General features: G+C 55.1%; 3 protein-coding genes across 3 annotated transcripts; 1 reads left to right on the forward strand and 2 right to left on the reverse strand.

Annotated features, from left to right (window-relative positions):
- Window positions 1–2,425: 2,425 nt before the first annotated feature.
- Window positions 2,426–3,157, reverse strand: NCLIV_018490 (conserved hypothetical protein; the record flags this gene model as incomplete). Its single annotated transcript, XM_003882042.1, has 1 exon — window positions 2,426–3,157. The coding sequence occupies one exon, from the start codon at window positions 3,155–3,157 to the stop codon at window positions 2,426–2,428; it is 732 nt and encodes a 243-aa protein (XP_003882091.1).
- A 4,577-nt stretch (window positions 3,158–7,734) lies between these two features.
- Window positions 7,735–18,135, reverse strand: NCLIV_018500 (Fatty acyl-CoA synthetase 2, related; the record flags this gene model as incomplete). The annotated part of the gene is made up of 16 exons (XM_003882043.1): window positions 7,735–7,800; window positions 8,608–8,877; window positions 9,397–9,486; window positions 9,824–10,165; window positions 10,721–10,846; window positions 10,947–11,011; window positions 11,432–11,520; window positions 11,779–11,834; window positions 12,184–12,317; window positions 12,557–12,634; window positions 12,809–12,887; window positions 13,282–13,766; window positions 14,272–14,428; window positions 14,943–15,170; window positions 15,690–15,774; window positions 18,032–18,135. 16 exons carry the CDS (start codon window positions 18,133–18,135, stop codon window positions 7,735–7,737), a joined length of 2,454 nt encoding a protein of 817 aa, XP_003882092.1.
- Window positions 18,136–20,783: 2,648 nt separating this feature from the next.
- On the forward strand, window positions 20,784–21,743 carry NCLIV_018510 (Hydrolase Cof, related; the record flags this gene model as incomplete). The annotated part of the gene is made up of 1 exon (XM_003882044.1): window positions 20,784–21,743. One exon carries the CDS (start codon window positions 20,784–20,786, stop codon window positions 21,741–21,743), a length of 960 nt encoding a protein of 319 aa, XP_003882093.1.
- Between the last annotated feature and the right edge of the window lie 1,469 nt (window positions 21,744–23,212).

Here is a 23,212-nt window from a genome sequence, read left to right on the forward strand (position 1 = left end):
TTGCAGCGAAAATCGCAGAACGTTCCTACTTTAAGCGTTCCTGAGCCAAAACCGTATTGGACCGTGTGTGAATATGAGGATATCCGGGACGAGTTTTCCTGAAATGTTGCTGCCTTGTTTTCAGGCTGCTGTACGATGCTAACCGTAAATGCACTGAAAATCGCCTTCCAGGCTCGGGCTTTGCGAGTTTCGGAAAGTACGCCCACGAAGAACCAACCTGTCAGTTCTTACACGCCTAACGCCGACAAAGCGGAAGAACGGGAGAGTCGATGCGGTGACAGGACCATGACCTTCGAAGCAGCCGAAGCGACAGGCTTCCTGCGTGTTGGAGGGTTTTATCTGGTATGGACCAGATTCCCTACGGACAAGAGGTCCGGAACGATTTGTGCTTTCCCGTCCAGGAATCCGTACCTCACCGTTTCGCGCACGTCGGGGCGTCAGTCCCCTTCGACTTTCACCCTATCCTAATCGGTGCACGCCTGATCGAAGGTGTCCAGTCTCTGTAAATTACCTCCATTTTGTGAATTATTCCCAGGGCTGCTGTACTTCCCCGGACAGCTTTCTCCGTCAAAGCGAGAAACCTGATCAATGTTTCACGCGCACTGCGTACCAAAGAGTCCCCCCGTCGTTTTTTGCTCGTAGCGCAGCTGAAAAGAGTCCCGTTGTGTCAGGCGGTCGGGACTGTGAGAAGTGTAGATCGGCGACTGGTTCCTACAAGCAGGATGCGGATTGCTGTGCCAATGGAGTGTTGGAAATTGAGGTGTAGAGCGCTGAAAAGAAGTAGTGGAAGTCGTTTCTTTTCGTCGCAAAAAGGTTGCAGAAAGCATGGAAAGCTCGAGGCGCGTCCAGCAAAAGAGCAGCTTTTTGCTTCCAAGACCTGCACTCTCTAAGCCCACGAAGGACCGTTCAAACGGTTTCCCCGTCTTCTACACTCAGCAGCTTCTAAGTTTACGATTCCCCGCTCCCGTTCCTGCACTACAACTCTTCCGTTTCCCGTCTCGCTTCCTGGTCATTCGTTCTTGCGTGGCCACGTTGTTTCTCTGCAGCCAGCTGAAAATTCCAGAGTAGGTTCACCTAACCGCGACGCGGTGGTCCACGGCAGGACAGGCGCACAGATCTTAAAAAAAGGTAGTCTGAGTAAAAATTGACAGCGACACAGAGTGCGCACCAGCGACGACCCTATGCTGGTTCTCTTTTTCGCTCTCTTTGTCCTCTCTGCGAGTTTCCTCGTTTCCCTCGGTTGCTCCAGTCTGTCGTGCCCAGGTCGCGTGGCGGCGACAGCGAGCGAAAGACAGCACCCGCGAACTGAGGGACAGCACAGCAGGGAAAAAAGAGTTCGTTACAGGCATGTCCCACCAATGTGTGAAGGCTGGGACGCATTCCGTCTCGGCAGCTGCGTTTCGCGCTAAGAAAGACCCCCGTGGAGACGAAGCTCCAGGCCACTGTTTTCTGTACGGCCTCGCCCCCGGGCGCCCAGTTTTGAAAAAATGTCAAGACATTTGCACAGCTGAACGAACGCACTGCACGACACCGAGCTCTCTGAGCAAGTCGATGCACTTCCCCCGTCCACCTCACCGCCGCACCGACGCCTCGGTGCCGCGCTTCTCCGGTGGACGCCCGTCCTCTGTGTGTCTGTTCTTCACAAGTATGTCGTCTCGCCACTGCGCACGCATCTTCCCCTCCGTTCGCCAGACGCCACGTCGAGTTCAGAAACGGTACACTGCATCTGTTCCTTAAATACTGGAAAACGAGTTTTCTGCGCAGGCAGCATGGCCGCCGAGAACGGGACACTACCACGAAGTGACGCAAAACGTTTTCCCTAGGAGAGAAAACGGGCGCAGCGAGGGGGGATGCGAGAAAGCCCTCTGGTTTCCGTGTTTTTTCTCTCTTCCTGTCCTGCGTGCACGTCAGCTTCGCACGCATGCCTCCCTCTCAGTGAAATCTTTGCCACAATAAAAGCGGGCACGACGCGTGAATCCTTCGGCGAACAGAAAGATAGGAACCCCTGCGCAGTCAGTGTCTGCTTTCCCGTATCGGAAAGAAACAGCTACGTCCTACGGAGACCTCAGTTTCCGGAGGAAAACAAACCCGGAAACAGCAAAACTGGGCAAATCACCGCTCCCCGTTGCTCTCCCCTCTGCTTCCTGGCCTTCAAATGGTTCCTTTCCTTGCCCGCCATTCTCCCTTTCTGCCGTTTGCGTGCCAATTGCTTTTGCACTGAAAAAACTGATTTTCCCACCACGCTTCCTGCCCTTCGTAGCTTCACGCTCGGAAGAAGTTTTGTACTACGGTTCCTTCTCCCTCGCCGCGCTTCAACGAGCGTCCGCTAGGAACCAGGAGGAGCCAGGAAGGGTGTCTCCCACTTTCCACTTCGCCCCTTGGCCCCGCGCACCTCCGCCTCTTCTGCCTCGCCTTTCCTCCTCTTCTAGCCGACCATCCAGTATGTCGCCAGGATACCCAACATGGCTGTTGCACTGCAGCGGACGACCTCGTGCAGTTTCCTGCCGAGCGCGGAGGCCGACCCAGAAGACCGGGAAATCGTGGAGGTGATGGAGACGAGGATCTCCGATTCCATTTCTCCCTCGACACGAATCACGACGGTCGTCTGGGGGGCTGTTCGGACGGCGCTGTTGACGACGGAAGTTCGCGGGCCTTGCCAACCGACGCTGAACGAGGGGTACGGCGGCTTGGCGCCTTCCGGGATTTTCAGCTGCCAGGCAGTGTTGATGCCGTCGCCGTACGAAAAGACAAACTCTGCCGGCGCAGTCGGAAACGTTTCCTGATACGTCTTCTTCGTATCTTCAGTGCACCGCGCCCCGGTGTCGTGACAGCACGACCCATTGATGTCCGAGGGCACGGAGCTGACGGCTCCTGCGCACCTAATGAACAGAGAGTCCCCCGGATTGACGGTCACAATCACTTTCTGGTTGCGGGAGTCGCAGCTCTCAAACGTCATCTTTCGAATAACGTTTCCCGCGGAGGCGACCGAGGAAAAGGCCAGAACGGTGAACAGGCTGAAAACGAGGCCACAGCGGAGGCAACCGCGGGAGGACGGCGCTGACGCAGAGGCACACCAGGACAGGCGTCCAAGACAAAGCGAACGAAGCGAGGCGCGGAGCGGCGGTCCACGCGACGGACGAGCTATAGGTGGGTCCATCGTGACGCGACGGCGAAAAAGGTGAGAAAAGCGAGCAGAAACACGGAGGATCGGCGTCCGCGGAAAGCAAGACACCGTTTCGCGCCCTAAACAGAAACACACATGAGAATCCCGGAAACATAACGAGACGCAGTTTCGCGCCTCCACAGCGTGCGTGTCGACGGCGTTAAAACGCGGCGGGGGGACGGAGACGGTACACCCGGAGTAGCCTTGGTCCGTCGATGCCTACTTATTTTTTGAGGGAGGCGACCGTATGTACTCGATAGGAGCCCGCCAACAAAAAAGACAAAACTGGGAGGCCACCAAAGGTCGCGCCTTTTGTCGTGGAATCATAAGGAGTGTCGACCCAGCGTCGATCTCAGACCTGGACGCAAATGTTCATCAGGAAATGGGCGTCTCCATCCGGGGAGACAAAAATCAAAAATAGTACAAAGAGAGGGCGCTGCGCGCGTGTGCCCGGGTGAAATCCGGAAGGTGTCGTCCACGGGGCGGGAACCTGGTGACTGCGTGCCAAGTCCCGCTCAACCTAGAAGGCAAATGCGGCTTCCATCTTCGCTGGCGGAAACTCGCGAAAGAAAGCTATTTCCTCTTCGTTCAAATGGGTGCCAAGAGGAAAACTGAAGAGCTCCAAATTTCTACATGAGCCCAAAACTAAAAATTTTGGGGGGGGGGGGGCGTGGAGCCGGCCGCGCGACTGGTGTTCACGTTCCTGGACTTCCCCCTCGTAAACTGATGAGAAAGCACCGAAAAGGTGAACAGAGAACGCAAGGCTGCAGTCCAAGGGACTGCAGCAAAACCGGAATTCCTTCCAACTGTCTCTCTCCTTTGTGCGATACGTGAAAGGTGTGACACAGCCGCAGTCGTGGATCAGAGGGCGAAGACGACGGACGAAACCGCTCCCTTTTGCTGCGCCAAAAATAATAAGAAAGCGCCTGTACATTCACCTCCGCATCCGCGAACCATACGTTTCACAAATTCCTTTTCTAAATGAAGCAACGGCAGTCCGCGACGGGGCAGAAAGATTGCAGAATCGACGCCGCTGCAAGAAGTACGGGGGGATGAGCGGTTCGGCCCTACCAGAACCCGGGGGTGTATTCAGAACACACGGGGTCAAAGCCGCTTCACGGTGAAAGAATCAGACAGAACGCTGCAAGGTTTCTTTTGACGAACTCAAAATCAAGGCACATCATTGACGAAACAGACACAAGAGCATCGAGGAGAAACCGCCAGGAGCAGGTTCGCTGTGTAGCCACGGCGGCGGACCGCTAGAGCGACCAGGGAGTTTGCACTTTTCTGAAGGAAAACGGAACTCTCCTACACTCCCTTCTGAAAAGAGCTCACAGGATGCCGCCCGTGAAACCATGAAAAAAAAATGGGAGACAGTTTCCCCAAAACATCGCTCGGAAACACACGAGTCCGCCCAACCCCTGGGCATGGAACCGCTCGAAGACGGGCGGCAGCTACAGCATGCCGCGAGAAGTCGGGAGAAGTAGCTGTTCCTAAGCACAAGAAACTGACAAAACGCTTCGGTTCTGCTCCTCTTCTTTCCTGGAGGTGCTGTTCTCCCTCCTCCCGCAATGACTTTTCTATCGCGCTGGGCCGATGTGTGGAACTTTTTGATTAAGGATTTTTTCAGCGAGGACCGAGTGCATCCGTACACTTCCATTGTGTGCCGTTGTACAGAGAGAGCCAGACCACACGGAAAAAGCGAAGATGTTTGTGTTTCTCGTGAGCGAATGCACAGAGGAATACGCCGGGGCGCTAGCCTCTTCCTCACGCGGACCAGGAATGGCACGATCGTGCAAAGTCTCGTAAAAACGAGGCACTACCGTGTGAAGGATCGCACCTCAAAAAGAACTCACCTTCAGCATACGCAGAAGGGTTCACGCCTAAACGGGAAAGTGGGACGCCGGCCTTTATTGCGACTCCAGATATCTACAAGTGTGTACACATCCACCGAATCCCGGAGAAAACCGACCCGGCTCATGTCGCTTTTTTGCCAAATGGCATCCCAGCGGTGTAGAGGTGGATCTGCTCTTCCCAGGAATCCATTTGTGGGTCAGCAAGTGAATTGGCACGGGATGAGAGGCGAGTGCATCGTCGCATGCACTTGGTTTTTTGTCCAAAGGCTGGTTCTCGGTAGGCCGGTCCTTTCTTGAGCAACACTGCACAAAAACACCAACACATCGCTCGGCGCTCTCAGTCCCTTGGAGCTCCTTTGCCTTAGCGTTGACAGGCTTCTTTTGGAAAATCGAGAAGAGAGCCTATGATGCACGGCTAAGAAACGGTCCATTCTTTGTTTTCGCTCCCAAGATACGCCCTGAGAACCGGGGTGCTCGCGGAGAGACAGGCTCATTGCCACACTCCTCTGTCTACCCCTGTTTGCCCTTGCTTCAGCCATTTTAAAGAGAAATTTGACAAACGGCAACGCTACGAGCCGCCTGTTTCTCAGCTGTTGCTAAGGGTTCAGGAGCGGTTTGCGCTATTCCTGCTGAGCGTTTCTGCACTGGGTCTTCAAAGGAGAGCACGGTGGAATCTGAGAATGTATTCGTCGGCAGCCCTCGAAACAGGCAAAAAGTCATTAGATGCCACCACCAGTGGGGCCTTACCGCTTCGGTCCTGTTGAACAACATGTGCTGGCCCGAGGCGAGGAAAAACGTGAGAAAAGCTGGGTATTCCAAGCACACTGCTGACACCTGTTCGCTTGTTCCCCCACACCGACGAGCAGTTCATGTACACATTTGGAAACTGACCCTCTCTAGTCTTTTCTCGTCATGCACCCTCTCTCCCGTGTCTTTCCAACCTGAAAAGGAATCGTGTGTGTAAACTGAGTCAGCGACAGTTTGTTCGGCCGGCGTTCTTTTGTTGCAGTTCCCTGTTTCTCGAAGGCAGGGGCGGCTTCGTCCGTCTGCGTTCTCTGCTCTCGTTATAGAGAAACAGGAAACAGCAAAATGCCGATGTTCTAGAAGAAACAGGAGTGCATATGCACACGCGTTTCTGAGAAGCGGTTTACAAAGACAAGAGAGACGAACTGTCCCTTGGTATTGGGGGGGAGTTTTCCCTGCTTTGCATCCTTTCCTACCCAGGGGCAAACGAACTGAAAAATGATCTGGAAGCAACAACACCGGAACTGAACGCTCGCACCAGCTCGATACCTACACCAGCCTCATCGATATATATATATATATATATATATATATATATATATATATATATATCGCGTCGAGATCGATTCCATGAACTTGTACTCGCTCGGGAAGTTAGCCCGCCGCCTCCACGCTTACCACATCGTCAGCCATGTCTCCTCAAAAAGGCAGCACGCATCGTCCCCACACAAATCTTTTGGCCTGCTTGGACACGGCACGCGAGTTCCGTTCCAGTCTCCCACAAGGACAAATACATGCATACCTACGTATATACATGCATATATATAGTGAATGTGACTGTTCTGTCGCGTTTCCTACAAACACAAAAAAGGAGATGTACGTGGTAGTCTCTACACGGGCATGGAGACAGGATACACCCTGGAGCGCGCGAGGTCGTGCGAGACAAAACGGCGGCGTTTCCCTCCCACAACAGCAACAAGGGCCTTGGAAGCTCTCCAGAGGAAACGAACAAATCACGAAGCAGAAAGAACACAGTACGCGTGTTTCCCGTTCGTCAATGGAAGCTAGTAACGGACGTGGTGCGCAAGTCTTTTTGCATGCATGTACACATACACCTACAAATGCATGCATGCAGAGTTGTAAAGCGCAGACCGTTGCATATGCCAACGCAGATATTCCCACGTCCAGGTCTCCTTTCTACGCGTGCACGTGCGCATGCCTAGGTGGATACATAACCTCTAAATCCTGATACACACTTCAATATCTAAATATAAAAACGTTTGTGTATGTTCGTGTCGAAAAGACGCACAGACCCGTACGCATCTCTGTGCAAACCTCTCCTTCCTCGCGCCAATTTCTTTCCGTATTCCCCGAGGACACTTGAGGTGAGCATCTTGACGCTGGAGGTAGGAGTTTTGCATACCATTCGCCTCGCATCTTTCCTGCTCCTTCTCTTCGGCTGTCACGCGTCGAATTCGTGCTATCCACAAAACTCGGCGAGTTCCTTCTCCACCTGCTTTCCTGTCCAATGTCGAGTCTCCTGTCCTCTCTCTTTCGTGTGTCCCTACGCCCTCGTGCTCTTTCTCTTCTACGTGCCCCTAGCCTCCTGCTCTTGGAAAGCTGACCTTCCCTTCCCTTCCCTTTGTCGTCCTCTAGCTCAAACCCTCTTGCTTGACCGTTCCCTGTCCCGTCCTTCGCTCACGAAGAACCGCGTCTTCTCTTCTGGAGCCGCGCTCTCCCCCTCGCTTGCAGCTGGGGCAACAGCCCCCAGAAGAACGTGAGAGAAGCAAATGGTGCAAGAGAAAGATAAAACAGAGATGTGAATCCATAGAGGGGAAAGGGACAGGCGCGAGCGACACAGAGGCTACAGCGTTCGCGGTTCCTTCTTGCGGCAAGAAGGCGGAAGAGAGCAGGTACTACTTTTCGCCTCCTTGAAAAGCATGTCACGTTTTCAAACTAACCGGACCGGAACTAGATCTCCTTTGTTCTCCCCGGTCCCGTCCGCAAATAGAGAGCGTTAATGTCCTTGGCGAATCGCTGCATGTACACACATCGAAGCCAAGAAACCGCTTCATAAAAAAATCCAGATTTTCATGTAGATTCACGAATACCCCCGCGCATCGTCCAACTACGCGCATATCGAGGCATACATATCTGAATCGAGCTAACTACATGTATGGTAAGGACAGAGCGGCCCGAGCTGGCGGCAGAAAAAACTGGAAAGCGTTTCTGGATTTGCCGTCTGCGCTGCTCTTGCGTTCTTTTCCTCTTCGCAATCCTCCACCCTCCAGAGGGGACCACGCGAGACGGCACTGCGTTCTCGTCCTCGGACGCGCCAGGAGGCACGGCCGGCCACGATCATTCGATTCCCCATTCGGACATCCAGGTACATGCACCACATGCATCTGAATGCTTTTCAACCTTGCATGCATTTACGCAGGTACCAGCCTATATATCTATCTCTTTCTCTATCTCTATCTATCTATCCCTATCTATCTCTATCCCTATATATGCAGAGACATCCTCACATGCAAGCAAACTCATGTGGGCGCATGTCAGCGTTCAGTGTAGCAGGCCATAAGGGATGGCGGCGCTCAACAAAAAGGTGGATCCCCTAGCTGGCTGGCGGTCAGTTTTCCTCTGGAGGTTCGGTCAAAGATGCTGAGAGCGGAGTCGCGTGCGTCGCAGCCGACCTCTTGCCGGGAACTGAGGACGCGTGTGGAAAGGGGCGAGGCCAGCAATCTAGAGCGTGTTTTTGTGTCTGCCGAAAGCATGTGAACGCGCACCACCACCACCACGCGCATGCACGCGACGTGTCCACCACGAGCTCGGTCTCCGGGTTACCTCTGAGGCGACGTAGCGTTTGATTTTCATGGTCGGCGTCAACAGCCCATTCTCGATGGAGAACGGCTCGCTGACGAGGCGGAAGTGCTTGACGACTTCAAACCCCTTCAACTGGTGCTCCTTCGCGACGGCCGCCATGCTTTCTGCCACGGCATGATGGAACTCGGGCAGTGTACAGACAGTCTGCAGAGTCCTGTCGGCGAGGCCACGTTGCGCCGCCCACTTTTCGGCCTTGGCGGCGTCAGGGACGATGATGGCCACCAAGCAGGACTGCGAGAGAAAGGGAAAAGGAACGCAGAGGAAGGAGTCAGAGCCGCTGTTCGCGCCCAGAGAGAGACGCACAGCCGGTACACATGAGACTGGAAAGACCGGAGAGACAAGGCGTGACGTGTCATGTGAGAAAAGCCGATCCGGCTTATATACGGGGAACACAGGGGACGGATGCAACCCAGATCTCTGCCTGGATCGAAAAATCCCCGAACCCCCCCCCCCTCGCAACTCTTTGTCGCTTTTCCCCGCAGGAGCTGACACCACAGAGAGGAGCAAGCCCCGACACGAAGAGAGACGAAATGTCGGCGGGGAACCGACACAGCTTCGCACATTGCGCCAGGATGCCAGCGCGCAGAACACGAAGCGACAGGTTGAGACGGCGAGAGGGGACACCGACACGCGAGGAAAGACGAGTAGCGAAAAGCGAGGCAGAGAAACACAGAGAGAAACGAGCAGCACAGGTGAGAAAGTTCCAAGGGCAGTCTGGAGACCTTGTCAGACTCCGCAGGCGGGTTCTACCTGCGTGGAGGAGCCTGTGACAAATGCTTGGGCGACGAGCGGCGCTTGAATGTAGATGTTTTCGATCTTCTCTGGAGACACGTATTCTCCCTGAAAAAAAACACACCAAGTTCCTGCGCAGTACATGTACTCCAACCTGGGGCCGCGCACTTTCTCAGCCACAACATTGTCTCTCCACTTGAACAGAGTGTCGCCCTCTCCTCTCTCGCATAGGTCTTCTTTCTCTTGCTCTCTTTCTCTCTCTTTCTCTGACTCGCGAGAGGACCGCGCATTCCTTGCACCGCAGAAAACAGCCGAAGCGACTCCAGTGCGCGCATCTTGTGGCGACAGGGGCCGACGGAGGACGCACCGCAAACAGCGCGCGACTGTTCCCGGAACTCAGTATCTTTTCTCGGTGTTTTTCTCTTGGCTTTGCTGTCTTGCGCACCTGCGAGAGTTTGAAAATGTTCTTTTTTCTGTCGATGATTTTCACCGCGTTGCAGCCCGGGACGATCACGGCGACGTCACCGGAGTGCAGCCACCCGTCTGCGTCGAACGTCTTTGCTGTCTCGTCGCGATTGCGGAAGTAGCCGGGAGTGACTGTCGGCCCGCGGAGACACAACTCGCCGGCGGGATGTTCGGGATCGTCGATGCGGTGTTGAGGCATTTCGTCGCTGATGTCGGACAAGCAGAACTCGATGCAGGGACAGCAGCCTCCAATGTGACCCGCCGTGTTCTCCCCCGCCAGGGAGATAAAGGAGGCGGCCATCGTCTCCGTCATCCCGTAGCCCTTTGCAAAAGAGAGACAACGCACAGGAACGATCAAAAGATGCCGCCCTCGCGGACAGCGTGAAGACCAGCGGTGTCCTCTCCCTTCCAAGAATGCACACGTCTGTTCCCCGGGAACGTCCGGCTTGCACAACGCGGAGAGATGGTGTCTCTCGACGGACTCCACACACTCACACACAGAGAGATCGGTCTACAGAGACGATGCACACTCTGGACACCACGGAGAGAGGCCTGGAGAGGCGGGGACTGCGCTTGCCGCTGTGTGCTTGCAGGAGGGAAACGAGGAGCGGGAAGATCTTGACGGAAGAACGTGTAAAGAGCAGACAGAGACGGTTGGACCACGAACGAACGACAGATCGCTGCCAAAGGTTCTCGCGGCGTTTTCGGCCCTTCCTCGCGCTTCTCTCGCTGAGGGCGTAACCCGTGAGGCACCAGCGAGGACGAGACAAAAAGCAGCCGCCGCGGGACACGCATACACCTACGACGAGATAGAAGATAAAGAAAAGGGAAATGGAAGCTGCCGGAACAAGGGAGAGAGACATGAATGAAGATTTACCTCGACGAGCGGGACGCTGAAGAGGGCTTCGATTTTTTCGTGGACATATGCATCGAGGGGTGCGGAGCCGACTAGCATGTATCGCAGCTTGGATCCGAGCAGCACTTTTGTCTTGTTGAAGACGAGCTAGGAACAGCAGACGCAGAAAACACCGGGAGCGTTGAGGGGCCACCTGGAGGAGCGACACTCTGCCCGTCTGTCTCCACCGCTTTCTCTCTCTCCTCACCTTGTCCCACATGGCGTGAACCGGCGACCCCGTGGCCTTGATCTTCCTGATCTTCGTGCTAAGCCCTACAGAGGAGGAGGCAGAGAGAGGGCCGGAAAGAAATTGAAGAAAAGGAGGAAAGGGAGAAGAGGAAGGACGCGAGGAAGCGTGTAGGAAAAACGCGGGGCTCGGGGCGGCGAGGTAGGGGACAGCAGAGAACAGAACCGTGGAGGTTGATAACGAAGTGCATGCGAGGAAAGAATGAAACAGAGGAAAGGGACAGCAGTGCGCCGCAAGTAGGTCCATAATCCAGGCGTTTGCTCTGCCGTGTCTCTCAGGGGTGCTCTGACCGACACACACAGAAGGGAGCAAAGGGCGAGAGCAGAGCCACGCGAGTCTCGAGTTGATCTTCCTGTTCACAGAAGATCGGCAGCGAGAGAGTGGAACGCCGACCCGAAGACGCATGCCGGATTCCCTGCAAATCTGCATGCGCTTCCACACAGTACCTTGACTGAAGAGCGACTGAGCGATCGCGGATTTGTCTCTGACGCTGTCGAAAACGCGGTCGTGGATCCGATTGAACAGACGAGGGACACTGGAGACAAAACAGGGAAAGCCAGGAGCGATTTGGAGTGGAGAGGCGCTCTACGCGGGAACAGCCAAACACTCGTGAAGCCGTCTTAACCTGCCGACAGATCTGCGTGATATTTCTTGGGCGCAGAGACCGCACGAGAGCGAGAGACGTGCACCTTCCGATATACGCCGACACTTTTCCAGATGCCACGGCGAGAAGCAGAACAGAGGAAGAGTTGGGGCGCAAAAGAAAGAGGAAAAGGAATAACGAGAAACTAACCTACTGAAGACGGCAGGTTCCAACTCTTGGATGTCTTCCAGGAGCTTGAGAGTGTTCTGGAAAGGACAGAGAAGAACACAGCATTCGCTCGCTGTGTCGTCGGAACGCCCAGCTCGACATCTTTCCGTAAAGTGGGGCAGCGCACAAGGGAGGCAACGACGCGGCGCGCGAAAGCGGGACGCGTCTGCTTCGTCTCGGAACTTTTAATCCCAAAAAATCCGCGGCACCATCCCCTTCTCCCTTCTTTCCTCCTTTCTGTCTCTCCCCGACGCAGTCTAGCTTTTTCCGGGACGAGAAGCCAGGCAAGGAATGCAAACACGCGCTTCCCCACTGGTTCCTTCTGTCTGTGACACAGAGAGACGGCGTTCTCGCGGCTGCTTCGTTGTCCGGGGGTTTCAGCCTTACGCCTGCGTAGAACCCGACGCTGCCGCCCAGCGAGAAAAGAATGTTTTGCAGCGACCGCTCGTAGACGTGAGCGAGGGGGAGATACGAGAGGTACGTGTCTCCTGCGTGGAGGGTCATTTGCGGCACCGTCAGCGCTGCACGCAAAGAGACACTCCAGGACGCGCGAACTGTGTCTCTCTGGCCGTCGCAGCCTCCAGTTTGGCGCCCAGACACGAAAAGCACGGCGGGTTCTCATTGATGCCTTCAGGGACGAAGCTCGCGACTTGGCTACGTCTCTTCCGTCACACGTAGGAGGAACGACAGAAAGGATTTCAGGAGGCGAATCGGCACAAGTGAGCAGAAACGTTTTTTCCCACGTCTTTTCACCGCTTACGTCCGCGCACAGCTCCAGCGACCGTCGCGACGAAATTGCCGTGGGACATGAGCACACCCTTGGGACTGCTGGTGGTGCCTGAAAGCCGAAACAAGACGCTCGCAAACGTTCGCCGTGTTGAGAAAAAACGCCTCATAACCCGAACTCTGGGGACAGCAGAGATGTCGGGAGAGAGAGACGAGCGAAAAACGTCGGGCCACGGCGCACAGCAGAGAGAAAAAGGCGCGAAAGAAATTGCACCGGAAAACCCACCGGATGTGTAGCAGACTGTGCTGACTGTCGACAGCGTCGCGACGACGTCGTCAGTCAGCGGCATCGGATTTTCTTTCCCCTGAAGACATTCAGGAAAAGAGCAAAAACCGATTCATCCAGAGTGCGCGGTCGCCTGCGACGCCCTCAGTCGGTCCGCCTAGCCCGACGGGGACACACTCTGAGCACTTGGCATTCCTGGAATTGCAAATTGGATGAAACCTTCTCGGAACGAGTGTCGACAGGCACCTTTCATGGAACTTGAAAGCTCTGGCGACTTGATGAACGGAGCTGCGCGATATCTTCGCTCTGATGGTCCCGCGAAAGCGTGACAACGAAACCGTCCCCCGTCAACAGAAAACGCGCCCCTTTTGGGCTTCTGGGCCTTCTGTCTTCCCTTCTCTTGGGGTGGCGACGGTCGCACGAAATCTGGAAACGGTGAAGACTTCCGTCTGAACGCTCGCCAGAAAGCGCACCATTTCAAGCAGTTGATTCCACGTGAAGACCTGAACACCCAGCTTCTCTGCGCGTTCGAGTAGATCCTTCGCAGGCGCTCCCGGATCATCCATGAGAAAAAGATACTTGACGAAAATCGCATCCACCGTCTGAGCTCCTCCAGCCTTCTCTCGCTCCCCGCCTTCCGCTGCCTTCGGCTCTTTATCTCCTTCCTTCCCTTCTTTCTCTTGTCCGTCTTTCTCTTGTCCGTCTTTCTCCTGTCCTTCTTTGTTCTCCTTTCCCTCTTCTTTCTTCTCTCCGTCCTCTGCCGTCGTGTGTGTCGCCTTGTCGTTTTCGGTCTGTTCAGCGGCGCGCGTCTTCGCAGCCTCCATCGACTCCAAGAGGCGAGACGCACACTCCTCAGACGCCACGACCGAGCGCAGCCGCGTTTGCGTGAGAATGTACGCCGTGCTCTCGGGTCCAAGAGTGTCGTAGAGCGGGACAATCGTGATGCCGTAGGCGTTGCCTGTGGAGCCGAAACGGGCCAAGAGAGCAAAAAGTACAGCCCCCCGAAAGCGATCTTTCTGCACCACGCCAAAAAGACAAAAAGTGCACGGGCAGCGAGAGACAACACACGGACCTGGTTTTCTTGGCCCCGCTACTGACACGAGCGGACGCCTTGTTTGCTTTGTCCGCGTTTGTGGGAGCTTCGCTCAGCGGCGAATGACGGAGAAGACGCTGCGCCGACTCCGGCAGAGGACCGGCCGCACAATCCCTCGTGCTGGCACGGTCTTCTGGACCGCGGAAACTGAAAAACTCCGTCTCTCGTGGAAAACTTTTACACGCTGGGCAGGGAGGGGCGGTAACGGCCGTGGTGTTCGAATTGCCCGTGGAAAGAAGGCATTCAGCGAATGGCCGAAGGCGCATTTGCATGGTGGGCAATGACACAGGAGACACCCGTCTCAAAACGGGAAGACACTCCTCTCAAAAAACGGGAGGGGACAACGGACAGAAGCTGCTCCAAGACTTACACGCCTGCTCGCAGATCACCCATTCTTCGCGGTTTCGGCTGTAGAAGGCCAAGAAGCGCATGTCCTTTTCGAAGGTCTCCTCCTCGAAGTGAAGCTTCGGGACTGCGTCCGGGAGACTCATGACGGCGCTACCTACTTGCAGCGCGAGTCGCTCCACCTGCGGGGGGGGAGAAATTCGCGAAAAGATCGAGTTTTCGGATCCACGCAAGTCGCGCGAAGGGAAGGCGCCGCGACGGCCAGCGGAATCGCACAAAATGCAACGGAGGCGAACGAGGCACACACACCAGAGGTGAGCTCTCCACCTAGCGACTTTCTCCTGGGACACACCAAGCTCAGAGTCACCTCTTTTGTTTCGGGAAAAATCGCCAGTCCACGGAAGCAACGGGTTCTCTTCAAACCCAGGGAGAAAGGGAGAAGAAAGTACGTTTACAGGCAGCAGTGTCCACGCCGCGCATAGGCACTCATCTCTGAATCGAGCAGGAGATGGAGAGAAATCAGGGAGTCCGTGCAGCTAATGGAGAACAAGACGTCGGGGTGTCCGACCCTTCTTGAGAGAACGGATGTGGCGGAAGAGCCCGTTTTTCAGAACGAGGCGTTGACAGGATTGAAAAGGCACAAATCGACTGCCACGCTCGTTTTTAGCGGCGCGTCGACGTGTTCTCGCCCTCAGCTCTTCTGACGCATTCGGAAGAGTCTTTCCGCAGATGTGTAACGGGGTCACGAAAAGAACTCCAATAGGAAGAAACCACACGGCGGCGTTTCTGTGTGAAGCGTGGCTTCTCACCTGCCGATAGGTTTTCCATTGGTACGGGCCGAGCGTCCCGTCCGGCTTCCTCACTCGCGTACCCAGGCACGGACCCTCTGCTGCGACTGCGACGCCGCGCTGAAACAAATCCCAGCTGCACACGCACGAGAGAGAGAGGCGACCAGTTGACGTCGAAAACTCGACGTTCCAGGGTTTTGTTTCACCGGAGATTCGCGTGAACGGCGCGTGCACTCCACAGAACACAAAGAGACACAACGACGGAGACGTGTGAATCTGATCGAGAGCGGGCCTCGCCAAGGCCCACCACACTCAGAGACAGCCCAGGGAGAAGAGACAAAACTCCCCGCCGGCATTAAACTCACGTTGTGACGGCCACCTCCAAAAATGCAAGCAAGACCGGAGGACATTTCTCTGCATGCGCTCCACAAGGCGAGTGGCGGAGGAGCGGCATCCCCACAGACACCGCTGGCGAGAGACACACTTCTCACGCCGCGTGCCAAACTGCGAACTTGTCTCTGCTGCCTGCAACTCCACGCGGCGCAACAGAGGCCGGGAAGCGCCTCATCGCGTCGACCCGCGTGACAATGAAGCCCAGAATCTGAGCCCGCGAGGCGAGTCGCGAGAGGAGGGGAAAAGGGAAGAGACGTCTTACGCGTTCTGACACGGCCGATCGGCGAAGTTGTCCACAATTGCATTGGGGCTGAATACCGAGCGGTAGATCGGGGTTCGTTTCTTTCCTGGGAAAAAGCGAAAACGAGTCACGCGGCCTGCGAATTGGTCATGGAGGCGTCTCCACATGCATGCACGCGTGCCGCAGGAACTCGGGAACCCGTCCACGCAGAGCGAAGACCGACTTGCGCTGTTCCACATACACATATAGTCCAGATCTACGAGCATGTGTATACGCAGCAGCTGCGCAAAGGTGGCTGAGGGAGCCCAGTGGAGATCCTACAGATTTCAGGCCCCTTCTGTGCGCGTTCGACGATACACTCAAATGTAGATCAGAAGTGTAGACGTGAAGAGAACGTTCCATGGCTTTCCAGGGCTGTTCACGGAGCTGAAATACAGAGAGCAACGAAGCATTTGGCCTCCTGTGTCGCCGGGGCGCTTCGCGGGTCCGTCGCCGCGCGCGATGCCGCAAAGGCTGCGGGCGTTGGGACTTCCTTTTGCGGCGCTTTCGCCTTTTTGCCCACGGACGCAGAAAAAAGCCGATAACACGCTGAGTTACCGTGTGCTGAGAGAAAACCGTACCGGCGGGAGCGGAGTCCTCAATCGGGACGTTGTACACGATCTGCGGTTCACTCTGGGCGTTTCCCATCTTGTGTCCGATGTCTGGAGAGGAAACGGCGCAGGCGAGAGAGGCGGAGACCAAAGGAAGTCGACTTCCCTCAAAGCCGGGAAGAAGATATGGGAAGCATCGCGTTTTCAGGGACCGTGACACACTGAGAGGCTCGCACACAAGACCGCCCCAGAGCGAAGTGACAGGCCAGAAGATCTCGCAGACGAGGGGAAAACAGCCCCAGTGCGTCAGGAGTGAGGGGACCGCCCACACCAGGCCAGAGTTCAGAGCAAACAGTGCAGGCAGCTGGAAACGAAACTCGACTTGGTTCCTTTTTCTGCGATCAACCGTGTGTGACTGTGTGTGCCTGTGTTTCGCGGTGTCCGTCTTCCCGGCCCCCCGCAGCTCCTTGGCGGCTGCACATCTTCGCCACGAAAACGCTCACCGGAGCCAAATAAGTTCCCTACACGGGCGGAGAGCAATGTTCACTGAGACGCGAGGCGCGGAGGCGAAGCCAGCAAAGAAGCGGTCGATCCGCGCAAAGTGCCACGCGAGGCGGGGAAGGGGAACAGCGGCAAGCAGGAACGAGAAAGACGGGAGAAAAACGATGCGCGAGAAGCAAAAAGAAGGGGAGCGACAGTCCCACAGGGGAAGAAGAAAAGTTTCACACGTGCGAAAACAACGCCGATGAAACACACAAAACCCGACCCCTGGGAGAAAGCGAAAATGGGAGAGAGGGCTGTCTCTCTAGAGAAAACCTTTGCGTGGCTCGGTTCAGGGAAAATACATGAACGGACAGAAGCACAGGAACCTGGAGAAAAGGCGAACCACACAGGTTATTACGAGGCCTTTTTTTCACTCGAAGGCAGCGTTAGAATTCGAGCGGCAAATGCGAGGCTTTTTCTGCATGGTTCGTCACCAGCCGGAGCTCTCGATATTTTTCCGTCGTGGTGTCTCGCAAAGAACCATGCCTCTTCTCCAAAAAGAAACAGTTTCCCGAGACATTTCTGGCCAGGCGCAAACATGGATGCAGCCAATCTTTTCACCCACGCGCGGTCACTCACAACCTGCAAACGGATCTATCGCCGGCAGCTACATCGCCGGCGTTCCTCTCTTCTCCGCAATCGTCGGTCCCGTGTCGGTCAGCCCCCTTCCGCAGGACACGTCTTCCGCGCGCCCGAGCGCGTCCTGGCTGCTGCGGAAACAAACTCGAAAGCGCTTACCAAAGTCTTTCCTCTTCCCTGAGAGTCTCCTAACAGAAAAACGTTCCCCTCCAAACAGACAAGTCCAAGCGCCACGGGTGGTGCTTTCTCGATTCTCTCCGGAGCAGACAGATGGTGCGGCGGGAACGGATCCTCGCGGTGACCCCACATTTTGCAGCACGTGTGTCTCGTGAAACTACGGAAAGAGTGCCTTTTCCCTTCACACCCCCTCAGTCCACGCCAGCTGAAAACCACACGCCGTTTCCTTTCTCGTGTCAAGGCCGTCCAATGGATACGTCGCGAACAGCAGCGCACGCTGCGCGGTCTTCCACCCTCAGTGAACAAGAGAGAGAGGAGCGCCCCACACACACAGACCGCGTTGCCACGGAGCTCCTTCGCTGTCAAACGCAAGCAAGTCTGAGTTCTAAGAAACCCGTTTTCTCGTGTTTTCGTAGGTGCCCGCTCACCTGAAAGGTGAAACACCTTTGACTTTGTTCCTCTGGAACGGCTTACAAATGTTTCGGGCAGGGAAAAGGGTGTCTGCCAAAGGCGGCGCCCCGAAACACTGGCGCCTTACAGCCGTTCCGGGACTGGTCCGGTGTGTATTGCTGCCGCATTTTTCAGAAAAAGTGAGAGGAAATACACTAAGGCGGTTTTGCGAGGAGCCAGCGACGGGAACGTTTAGGCTGCGAATTCAACATTATACCTGAGACTCTCCTCTCTTTTTCGCACTCTTTCCGGACATTGGCGGAGCTCGATGTGAGCCGAAGCCGGCCGCAAACCCAGCATACGTGACTTTGTGATGGGGTGCGGAGGCTTGCTTTAAAAGCCCATCGCCGGGGAGCAAAAGAAGACTTTCAAGTGTGTTGTCTCTCACAGAATGGCTGTTTTTGAGGTGCTCTGCTCGTGCAATGTGCTACTCTGCCCAACGGGAGGGAGTTCAGCACCCGGGGAATCCGTCGCACACCGAGGAGCCTCTTACCGTCCCTCATGCCTCACCTTTCCTGATTACGTGAATGCCACCGCATTTCTGCTACGTGAGACAGGTTGTTGTTCTTCTTCGTGCGACACGGCACTAGAAGTCTGCCTCACCATCGTCTGTTACAACTTGCGCAGCCTCGCGAACAAAACACCATCTAACCAAACGTCAGGCACTCGTTTCCAAAGTCACGGTTCCCCCTCGTCACCACGAGGGCACCGACCCCAGGAGGAATCAGCTTCTCGCTTCCATGAAATGCCGGTAATAATCGTCCCAGGACGCTGGAGCTGATTGATTACCGCCACATGCTCGGCGCAGTAGAGCCCCTACTGGGGGCTGGGAGGTGAGACCGCGCATGGAATTTTCTAGCGCCCTCAGCCTTATCGCCTCCGATGCTGCGTATTAGTCTATGGGTAGAGATCGATGCAGCTGTGGCAGCACTAGTCTGTGCTGCCTACCCGGCGAGCGCAATGGCCAAGCCCCGTACCCCCTTCACATCTAACAAAAAGACACATGCCACAGTCCCATCCCTTTACAGACACCCAGGTTGGACGCACACCCGTGTCACTGTGGCCCCCGATTCACAGTGAATCAATCCCCATCCTGTGATGACCCTCTAATGCAAACCTGGTTGTAGCACCGGAGCACGACACAACGTTTCCCTCTATTCAACCGCCCTGGAGATCCGATGTTCCGTATGGGCAGTGTGACCTTGCAACTCTCCGGCTCCCTCCATCTCTCATCTGTCCAAGATATATAATCTGCCAGGCTAGTAGAGAATCCTCAGCCGGGTGGCTTGGCTGAGAGGCCTGGAGTTTATGGGCGCCATGCAGTTGGCAAAAGCCGTGCGCATGACCGGCTCCCGCGCTAGTGGTCAGTAAAGTGAATATAATACCGTACCGAACAGTACATCTTATATGGAGGAGAAGCTACAATTTTACACCTTACCACCGGTGACACCATTGCATACCGTACCTGAATGGTGTTTTCTAGCGGTGTGTTTACCTTCAGGATCGTCATGCCGAGTGTGTGCGGAGGATAGGGTAACTTCTTTGTACCAATTTACCTTGTGGGATCGGAAGTCGTTCTCCCGACAATTCAGATACAACATGAGTGGTGTTACGAACCGGTCAACTGGCATGGAGTTTTCTGGACGTCACATCGGTTATGTTCTCGGCGTATAGATGGGTTGCCGTTACTATGGGACATCAGAACAGCCTATCCAGTTCTTCTGCGGTGAGCCCTGGCCTCGGGCGAACCATAAAAATTAAAGAGTTAACGACTAGCCAAAAACCCCAGAGAATTGCGTCATCGATCCTGGGGAGACCTGTCAACGGCGAAAACAGCATTCCACACCGAAGGAAACTCAGTGACCTCAGCACAGTATTGAGTAGGATCACATGCGCACACCAGGCGAATCGTTTGTGACGCCAAGGAGTGATGCTTGGAAAAAAGAATACAATGCCTTCTAGACAGGAACTCGGGAAACGGCGGCTGTTGTGGCTGCGATTCGAGAATTCAATACGGTCAGCACGAGTGAACCGGATGTTCGGCGGCTAACAGGTGGTTCCCGCCCCCCGATTCCGTCGGCCTGTCTAGTATGGCAGCTACTCAAATTTTGAACGACATACTCGTTCCTTTGTACCTTTTCCTGAGGACCCCCGAAGAAGCCTCGTCCTCCTTCGTTTTGCTGGAGTTCCTGTTTCGACTTTGACTGAACGTCTGCCCCGTACTCACGACGCAAATATCCGCGTCTCGCCGATGCAACATGCCGGCTTCTCGTTGCTGCGGCGGGGCAACAGAACACTGCGTCCAGCTCACCGCTGGAACGCTACTCCCTTCTTTGGCGATTTTTCGCTTTAGCCCCTAATCGTCTTTCCACTGTCTTTCCGACGTGTTTTCTCTCATCATTCCAGGCAAGCGCAATATACTCTGCTTCGCCTCATTGTCTCGTTTCGACAGCATACCGAAACGAACTGGAGGTAGCAAGGACGCAGCACAGGCAAGCAGCGGGCGTCGGTTCATGTTTATTCTGCTATTTTTCTTCGTTTTCTCGTTCCCTCTCGCGAGAGACATTTCGCGTTGCCGTTCTTGCCGGACGAGATGCGCTGTCTCTCGTCTACCTGTTCCATTTTGCCCCGTCGCCTCAGCTTCGCGTTCCAGCGACCGCTGCAACTGGGCCGTTGCTCGTCACTTAATCCGGTCCCGTCATCGCGGCGTGTTCCACATATCTCCTTTTCTTCCACGTTGCCTCGTCCTCTTTCGCATTTCTCGTCTCAACTCGCAATGACTTCTTTCTGCTCTGCGTCCTCTGCCGCTTCCGGTCCGCGGCGCAGCAAAGAGAACACCTTTTCCCGCGCATGCCTGCGGGAACGGGGAGTTGCAATTCGGGCTGTGGTGACGGATCTGGACGGCACTCTCCTCAACTCTGTCCACGCAGTTTCACAAGCAAATGTGGAGGCGTGTGCGCGTCTTCGTCGGAAAGGCATTGCCTGCGTGTTTGCCACAGGCCGGCCCCACGTTGGTACGGTCAAGTGCCTTGGGTCAACGGTTCTGGAAGAGATGGGAATGGCGAACGCGTTTCCAGGCGTGTACATGAACGGGTGTATAGTGTACGATCCTGACGGCACGCTGTTGCACGCGGAGTACCTCGATAAGGATGCCCAGAAAGCGGTCTTTTCCCTTCTGGAGGAGCGGAACCTGGTGAACCGTGTCTGTGGCTACCAGGAACAGGGAATCTTTTGCAATGAAAAGAACAAATACACGTGGCACACAAAAGATGAGTATGACGAATGCGAGCCCGTTGTGGTTCCGTCCCTAGATGAGCTAAAAAATATGAATTTTTGCAAACTGACGGTAAATGGCTCTCCGGAGGAAGTCGCCGAGTTCCGCATCCTACTCGAGAGTGTGGCAGAGATCTGGGACGGTCGGTGTGTTCAGCCCATTCCAGGGAACGTGGAGTTTATTCCCAAGACCATTTCAAAGGCGAAAGGTCTTGATATTCTGTTCGACAACATGAATATTAAGAAGGAGGAAGCCATCGCGCTTGGTGACAGCGAAAACGACCTCGAAATGCTTCGCCACATAGACCTCTCTGTTTGCGTCGCGAACGGATGTCCATCGGCCAAGGAGGCAGCTCGGTTCGTTACCGTCTCCAATGACCAGGACGGATTTGCCGTTGTTGTCCAGGAAATATGCCATGAGCTAGAAGAACAAGAAGCCAGGGCCGCCCGAGGGGCCGCATAGACGGTAAATAGGTTGCTGGGCCGTCCACAAAAAGAAAAGAGAGTGAACAGCAATGCACTCAGGGGGAGGCATGTGCAGGAATAGAGTGAGAGACGACTGGACAGGGAAGAGTTGGAAAACCGCAGATCCACAGGCGGGAGATGAAGACCGCGAATGCGTGGAAACGACGCTTTGAGCGGAGGAAACCGGACGAGGAAGCGTGAGGCTGCAGTGACGACACGAGCATCAGTTCGAGGTGAATCTGGAAAAGGAACGTGAGCTGCAGCGAAAGGCCTGTTTTTTTTATAGTACTCAAGAGGCTGTGTGTGAAGTGTGTGTGTGTCCATTTGGTTTGTCGCGTCTGGTAGCTTTTTCCCACGATGGCGTGTGCGTGTCAAGAGTGCGGTTCCTCCAGTAGCGACAGAAAACCAGGCAGGTTGCCCCCTGATTGAAATTTTGCTGTTTTCCGGAGAAAGCGTCTTGCACTTGCCTGGCACTGTCGCACATTCTCAGGGTGTGCGCAAGTCATATACACTCCTCAAAGTGGACAGTCATAAGCAACGTGGTGCAAGGTTGTGTGTGCTGGACGGAGAACAAAAAGCGATGGCATTCTGTCTTGTCCCCATTCTCCTTTCTGCTAGTCTAGCTTTGTTTAAAATCTGACGCAGTCCCCCCGTGTTCCAGGGAACTGCGTCGCTTGTTGCCTGAAAAAATCCGTTGCGATTCAAAGATGTTGTGCAAGAAGACACGCTGTGTTGCCAACCTGGCACATGACTGCCATTTTCTCGGGTGTCTTACGGATGCTCCTCAAGTCGAACATCATCAAGAAACGCTCGTGTGCGCGGCGTTCAGCGGTCACACATCCTGTCCCCCCTGCGTGGAGTAACCACCAGAGGCGTTCCAGGTGGCCTTTGAAGAAGAGGCAGTCTTCGAGGACACACGTTGCGTGGTGCAGCCGTTTTAAAGGAAGAGTGTCTAGGTAGCCACTAAACGCCAAGTGGCAGTGATATTTCCGCACTTTTGACTCGAGCTCAGGTACTCCACCGCCAAATGTTGCTGCATTTGAGTTCCACAGGCCGTTTCGTTGGCTAAACTCTGCTACAGAGACGCCTCACGTTACTTGTAGGGTCTTTCACCAGTTCAAAGCGTCGACGTTGTGCATAAAAGTTTGGTGCGATCGAGTTTGCTGAGCAGAACGAACGGGGCTGCCTATCCGCAGTGCTAGCTGTGCGGAGCACACCCGAGAAAAAAAAAGTACTGCTGAGGCAGAATCCGTTTCCTCGCGTGCCTTTTTCAGGTCGTCTTCGTCCGTTGCACACTTGCCTGGAAGTGCACACGAATGCGGAGACAGACTAGCAAACACCGGAGAGTGCGCAGAGAGGAAAAGCACGGAAAAGCGCATAGAATGACGTTCGAGACACGGGAGGCGAACAGGTCGCCGCCTCGTAGGGACATGTGCCAGGAAAGGGGGTAGTCAGGGGCCATACGCA

The sequence above is a fragment of the Neospora caninum genome, chromosome VI (genome assembly GCF_000208865.1).
Source record: "Neospora caninum Liverpool complete genome, chromosome VI".
NCBI lineage: Eukaryota > Apicomplexa > Conoidasida > Eucoccidiorida > Sarcocystidae > Neospora > Neospora caninum.